The sequence below is a fragment of the Melanostigma gelatinosum genome (assembly GCF_949748355.1).
Source record: "Melanostigma gelatinosum genome assembly, chromosome: 13".
NCBI lineage: Eukaryota > Metazoa > Chordata > Actinopteri > Perciformes > Zoarcidae > Melanostigma > Melanostigma gelatinosum.
In genome coordinates, this window is record NC_136646.1 from 11,537,222 (window position 1) to 11,544,759 (window position 7,538).

At 44.3% G+C, this 7,538-nt stretch overlaps 1 protein-coding gene across 1 annotated transcript; it reads left to right on the forward strand.

The window, feature by feature from the left end:
* Window positions 1-952: 952 nt before the first annotated feature.
* Window positions 953-7,310, forward strand: LOC306787380 (extracellular serine/threonine protein kinase FAM20C-like; the record flags this gene model as incomplete). The annotated part of the gene is made up of 10 exons (XM_079282499.1): window positions 953-1,488; window positions 1,781-1,959; window positions 4,230-4,308; window positions 4,511-4,603; window positions 4,902-5,017; window positions 5,505-5,685; window positions 6,144-6,253; window positions 6,523-6,604; window positions 6,769-6,828; window positions 7,064-7,310. 10 exons carry the CDS (start codon window positions 953-955, stop codon window positions 7,308-7,310), a joined length of 1,683 nt encoding a protein of 560 aa, XP_079138625.1.
* Window positions 7,311-7,538: the final 228 nt, after the last annotated feature.

Genomic DNA, 7,538 nt, shown 5'->3' on the forward strand with positions numbered 1-7,538 from the left:
AGCGTGGGAGCTGCGTTTGAAGTTGTTGCCATGCTAGCAGCAAAGATCAGTGTCTGTCTGTTGGTTGGTCGGTCTAACCACCACTTTGGTCCACACTGAAATAACTCAACAACTGTTGGATTGACGTGAATATATCTTACCGACATTCATGGTCCCCAGAGGATGAATATGACTGACTTTAACTTTTCATCTGACGCCAGCGTGATGTTCACATCGAGATGTATTCGTTGGTTTGTCATGACATGTGGCAACTTGCTGACATTAAGAGTGCCCTCTTGAATGAATGTAAAAAAGTTTGGTGATCCCTTAACGTTCATGTAGCGTCATTATCAGGTCATTTGTTTATGACCGAATACCTGAAAACTGGCGACATTCCCAACAGCCTCAGCTGTTATTTGTATGAAATAAATGTTGGCATGACCCTGTTCAGACAGTGAGCATTTTTGCAAGTGGAAAACACTTTTTTTCTGCTTGCTGCGTCTTTTACAAAAAATGTTTCTTGGCAACTGATAACAGGTGTTAGCTCAACAGAAACCAGGAACTTTTCAACACTCATGTAAGACAAAAACCTGCTAAAAACCTGCTCTGTCTGATCAGGGCCTCACTGAGTGTGCTAACATTATACATGCTAAACATGTTAGCATGTTGAAGCAGTAAGCTCAAGTTCAGTCTCACCGTGCTGCTAGCATGGCTCTGTTCCGCTTACCAAATGTGTCTGAAACCTCTTTTTAAAGGTGGCAAATCATCAATTGGAATTTACTTTTATACTGCTGCCTTTCAGAGCAATTTAGTTACTTCAAAGTGGTATTTTATTCTTATTCTGTCCACTCCTGTGAGTGGAATGCAATGACCAGAAAATGTTTCATCATGATCACGATTGAAGGGTTGGCAGGGCTTGATGGTCTGTTTGGATTTTAAACGTCTCTCTGTTTTTGCCTCTCTTTTCTCCAGCATGATAAAACAGAACCTGGGTCCATCCACTCGCTCCATCTATCTGGGTCTGGCGTGCCTCTCCCTTGCTCTCCACCTCCTTCTGGCATTTTTTTGTCTCTCTGTCCTCCAGACAGCCTGTGTCCTTCCCACCTCCTCCTCCTCCTCCATTCCAACAAGAACAGATACTCGGCACAGTCAGTCCATCTCCCACTCCTCCTCTTCTTCAGCTGCCTCCTCCTCCTCACAAAAACTGCCAACGATCCCCCAGAGTGAAGAGCAGCACAGACTGAATGCCAACACCTTCCACCATGAAAAGAACCACTCATTCAGCGATGCCACTGAGAGGGAAAAGGAAATGATTGGAGCTGGAAAGGGTCAACGGGTCGAGGGTCGCCCTAAACTGGAGGAGCTGTTCAAGCACCCGCTGTACAACCTGCCGCGTCCAGAGCTGCAAGACGATGATTGGCTGCTGAGGGTGAAGACAAATGAACATGAGAGGGATAGAGGAAGTGAGGAAGAGGAGAGGGAAGACGCCATCGATGATGACAGTCAGTGGTAAGGGGAACTCTGTGTCCTCTAGATTATTAACATTGGTTCTGAATGTATACTTTACACAGATGAGGAGGATGAGGTACAATATAATACTGTGGTCCCACAGTTTCATGAAAAAAAATAACTGGCGATATTCATTTTGACACCTCTTATTTCACCCATGCAGCTTATTTCATATCTCAAAGTCAACGTGAAACAAACTCTCTCGACTTCAGCTCGACTGAGCCTTTCATTGACCAGTTCTTCATTTGTTTAATTCTTTAGTTATTTATCACCACCTCTTCCTCTCCTGAAGGCAGAGTGACAGCGAGGAGGAAGGCTACGACAAAGCCTCTTGGACGAGGGATGTGGAGACCCACCCTCCCTGGCTGCGGTTCCACCTGGGCATCTCTCGCCGGGAGCTGTACGACAGGAAGGATCCCAATCTGGCCCAGTTGACTCACTATTTGGCAACGCAACGTGTCCTCGGTGCTGGTGAGCAAATTGGGAGGCGGCGGGAGATAACAGGTTAGAGGACAAGGAGAAGGAAAGACAGAGCCTGGGGAAGCCACCAGAAACAAAGGAGACACGTTAGAGGAGGGTGCACAGGGAAGAAGGTTAAGGATCACCAGGGATTTCAACACTCTCCCATTTCATCTGTCTCTTCCTAGAAATAGTCCCTGAAGTGTCAGCCACACATGTTTTCTTCTCACTGGCACACAACATACTGAAGACATGATTCTAACCACAACCTGTAAAACCCACTCATGTGAAAGCACTAGATTTAGGCATTAACATATTAAAGATCTGGATCTGTATTCCGCACCATATTTGGGGGATGAAGGTGTTTACTGAGAGGCCAGATATTAGTTAGAAGTGGTGTCTAGTTTGCTAGATTTGAATATGCATGCCAGTTCAATTTCACAAACTGTTGCTTTTTTTAATTTGTATGTCTCATGTTGATCATAGTTTTTACGTGTTATGTTGTCTAGTCGGGTTCAAGGCTGCACAGATAAAACACAGCACTTCACTCTGAAGCTCAACATTACTCAATACATCAACCTTTAACTTAGAAACTCATCTTCAAACCGGGAATCGTCCTTCAAGTGCTAAGGTTTTCATTTCAGTGCCATCATTCGCATTCATCTTGACAAAATGACAAAGCCTCAAGCAAGCTGCTTTCTCCTTTTGACTCGAATCCCTTCATGCAAACGCGCTACTGTGTGAGAGCCCGAGGCAGCACAGTTTCACCAAAGTTCTCCGGCAAACTGTGCCAAAGTTCACATTTAGAACAGTGGAGATTACATTTTTAGAAACACTCATTCAAAACAAAGTTACACAATGTGAGATGACAGATCTTTAGGTGCTCCCATTGGTGCTTTTTTCCCAAAATACTTTTCCGGCACATTTAAATGAAAGACTGAACCCAGGAGGATTCAGCGCGCTGTTTGATGACCCACAAATCCTTTTGAAGAAGGCGGAACGGCAAACATAGAGGAGGCATGTGTGTGTGTGTGTGTGTGTGTGTGTGTGTGTGTGTGTGTGTGTGTGTGTGTGTGTGTGTGTGTGTGTGTGTGTGTGTGTGTGTGTGTGTGTGTGTGTGTGTGTGTGTGCGTGTCCCTCTAAAACGTCACAGAAGAAAAAGCTTGCAACAGTAAATATTTGTTGAGGCCGAGTTTGTGCTGCCGTGTACTTGCAGTACATTATACTGGACTAAACCATGATTTTTATATAACTTAGAACATCAACATGGTACAAAGTGAGGGCGAAGGAAAAAAGTGATTCATAAAAAACAGATCATCTGAAATATATATATTTTTTGTATGTCTATAATCCTCCCACAAATTTACATTATCTCAACACTCACACACTGACCCGAGTGAACGAGTACCACACACACACACAGGACTTTCCTTGCATCAACACACATTCATGTTGTGTGTACTCCTCTCAGACACCCTGTGCCCGTCTTCAGCACGCCGCACAATAAATAATGCATCGAGATCTGTGCCACACGCTGCAGATTAAACAGGAATCTCAGCTACAGGCTGATTTGTTTGGACTGCATCATCTCTGATGTTTAACTCTCGCCACAGTGTACATACCTTTTAAACATTGGAGTTCAGATTCATTCCCTTTAAATCAGACTTATAAACAGATGTTGTGGATCAATAGGAGAGGATTTCAGTTCTATCTCAGGATTTCTATCTTTTGAATAATTTACTGGACTTGCTCCTACAAGCAAAGCGTGCCAGCAACCAACGCAGTCTCTTCTTCTCAATGTCTGGGGCCGTGACATTCATTTTACCATCCGGTTGTGCAGTGAGGGTGAGGTGGCTCAAAAAAAGACTCAAAAAGTGCCTCGGTGTCCAATTTAATTTTGAAATTTCCATTTAGTTGCCAAAAAAAAAGAGTTGAAATCATTTGAAAACGAGTTAATGATCCACTGACGTCCTTGTTTATGTGTTGGTAAACATTCACCAAAGAGACCATCCAGACCATCTGGATGATGACATCAATGATGCATTATGGGGGCATAAAACTGATTCGATCAATTTCGCTGAAAATTGTATCCAGGTCTTACTGCAGTGTTGTACCTGATGGAGGGACTGGTGGCAGTTGTTGGTTTAACGCCACCATGTGGAGAAACAGGTGTACTGCACTGCATTGAGCGCGCAGTGCAGTCCTCATATGACCTCAATGTGCAACAATCTATCATCTAATATTCCAGTGTGTGATGATTCCACTTCATGCATATCTTTCAGTTCAGAAGACAGGAGGCACCCAGCTCAAACTGCTCATATCGTTCCCAAACTACGGACAAGTTCTGCTGAAACCCATGAGGTAAGAGGCCGCGGTCCTGATGCTGACTGACTGAAAAACATGAACGACTGACAGTGTGTTTGTGTTGCTCCGGGTTCAGTTATGCTGCCTGCAGAGTCACAACTCGAGGTCACATAAAACAGCACAGCAGAGCATCACTCCGCTGTTACACGTCACGGTCCGCATACGGCCTCGTGAAATCCTGCTTCTTTTTGTCTCACAGGCAATCCAGAGACGCCGAGACGGACGTAAACCTCTTCTACTTCTCCGACTTTGAAAGACACAATGCAGAGATCGCTGCCTTTCACCTCGACAGGTACAGAGCCTGTAACCACTCGACCCATCAGTGGAATTACATCTTCATGAAGCTGCTTCCAGCTTGAAGCATTGAACAGCATAACAGGGCTTTACTGAAGGGTGAAGTGATCAGATTTTGGAGGTTAATGATCATATCTCAAGAGTTGATATGCTAAGTATGACACTTGAACACTAATAGCATAAAAATGATGAAGTGAAGACATTTTGGAAGAAACTGCAACTTGACTGGTTGGCGGGGGCAAAACAACCATAAGGCACAACTTCTAGCTTGTGTGTCTTTTTTGTTTCTTTTTCAGATTGCTGGGCTTCAACAGGATCCCTCCAGTAGTTGGCCGACTCATCAATGTCACCTCAGACGTCAGAGAGATTACCACTGACAAAAAGATGTCGAGGACCTTCTTCACTTCCCCCGGTATGTGTGAGCATTTTTATTATTATTATGTATTTAGCTTTTATTTAACCAGGTTTGTGCCATTGAGATCGAGGATCTCTTTTACAACGGAGACCTATTGGCCAAGAAGAGCAGCAGCACAGAGTTTGAACAATCAACACAAGAGCACGTTGGTTTGAGAACGTTAAAATTTATATGAAGGTGCAGAAAATCTAAAAGCTTTCTTTACCAATTCAGTTCTGAGTTTGGGAACACAACGTCCTGCGAATGACGATTGTAATTTCCTAAAAATTCAAATTTCAAAGAGAATACATATCGGTAGGAATTTTACAGAGAATAGCTTTGTTATTAAGAAGAACATACCAGTGCCATACAGCAGGCTGATTCACTTTTGAGTATAAAACACAGCAGTGAGTGAGAGATCAACAGGTTGTGATGGATCTCAGAGGCCCCGTGATACGAGATGTCCAGCATGAAGACCACTAAACTCCGGCTCTCGTCCCTCCAGCGGGGAACGTGTGTTTCTACGGCCAGTGTGAGTACTACTGCTCATCGGAGCACCCGGTGTGCGGCCGTCCGCATGAGCTGGAGGTGTCCCTGGCTGCCATGCTGCCTGACCTCGCCCTAGCTCCCCGCAGGTCCTGGAGGTCACCGTGGAGACGCTCCTACAGCCGCATCAAGCTAGCACAGTGGGTCCACTAACATGTGATACTTTTATCTGAAGTTATCAGGTCATCACTGTGTCATAATGTTCACAGGACGTGTGAACAACATTAAACATTTTAATGTGCAACATTAAAATTGTGGTTTACACACCGTCAGCGTAATTAATATAGACGTCAGCAATATTACTCATTATGCACATAATTATGAGAAACAGTAAGAGGCCAGCAGTTTGTTACACACTCCTGTGCAGTGGAATGCTGTTGGAGGTCCATCTGCACATGATAGTAACAATGTGAACTCATTTGTTCCTGGAGCTCATGTGACTCTATGGTTTTGAGGCCCTCGAATCACAACAAAGTAACAGTGATATAAAAACTTTACCGTGCCAAATTTACATTATGGGTCAAACTGATTTGATTTAATTGATTTGTCAACTGTCATACTGTCACTGTCTTCTTCTAACCTGCCCTGCTGTTCTCAGGTGGGAGAAGGACCCGGCCTACTGTGACTCAGTGAAACAGAGGCCTCCTTACAGCCACGGCACCAGGCTGGTGGATTTCATAGACATGGCTGTGCTGGACTTCCTCATGGGTCAGTCTCTCCGTTTTCAACTTGAACCGGTAGTCGGTCGGTTTGCAACTTAAGCGGGCTCACAGGCAGCGTAACTAACCGCTTTGTCCTCCTTTAACAGAGGGGTAAATGTGGGGTGAAAATAATGGGAAAATAGATTAGTCAGCAAGAATATTATCACCCAGGTAAATGGACTCAGGCTGTTGTGATGAATTTTCATATGACATTATTAACTCTACCAAAATGTAGACAAAAAAGCCTAAATTAAGGTGAATGTCTTTCATTCAAAGGCAACATGGACAGACATCACTATGAGACGTTCGAGAAATTTGGCAACGAGACTTTTCTGCTGCACCTGGATAACGGACGGGCGTGAGTATGAACATCCGTCCGCTACTGACATCACTCAGCTCAGGCTGTTGATGATGTTGCAGTGGAAACAACATGCGTATAATAAAACACATATCTGACAACCAAATAATTAAAGTGACACTATATTAATACCTTTTTTTTCATGAAATAAATATGTTTTCCAGGTTTGGGCGTCACTCTCGGGATGAGCCGTCTATTCTTGTTCCTTTGCAGCAGTGTTGCAGGTAAAACTAAAGAAAAACATCTCTCATCACACTTCAAAATTAGGATGGGGGAAATAAATTGTAAGCCACTTGAGTAGGCCTCATTCAAGAGTTGATCAAGTTGGAAAGTGTAGTACAGACATGATTTGACTGAGTATAGACAAAGTAAAGGACCCAGAGAGAAGGAACCCTCAATGCTCTGGCCACTGCGGTTGTCTATATTTATGTTGGTCTTGCTCTCCACCCACATTTGCAGGATCCGTCGCTCCACCTTACTCCGCTTGCGCCTCTTGTCCCTCCCTGGCTTCCGTCTGAGTGATGTCATGCGGGAGTCGCTGCTCCAGGATCCTCTGGCAGCCGTCGCCCCGCTCCTCTCCGAACCTCACCTCTCTGCTTTGGACCGACGCCTCGCATTCGTCCTGCAGGTGGTGGAGGCCTGTCAACAACAACACGCAGATGTCATTTACAACGACTTGGAAGGATACGAACCACAGCCTGACTGAGGAGGGGGGGGGGCACAAAAAAACAATAAATGTTTACAAAATAAATGTTTTTTTTCTCTTGTCCCCTATCATCTGGGGCCCCTCAGAATGTAGTAGGGGCCCTACTGATAAAGAATGCACAGGATGAAAGTGAGTGAGATTAAAGCTCAACAACTGGATGACTTAGTGTGACTCCCTCCTGTTCTGATGAGCACCATATTCATTTCTTTGTTTGTAAATAAAAAATAC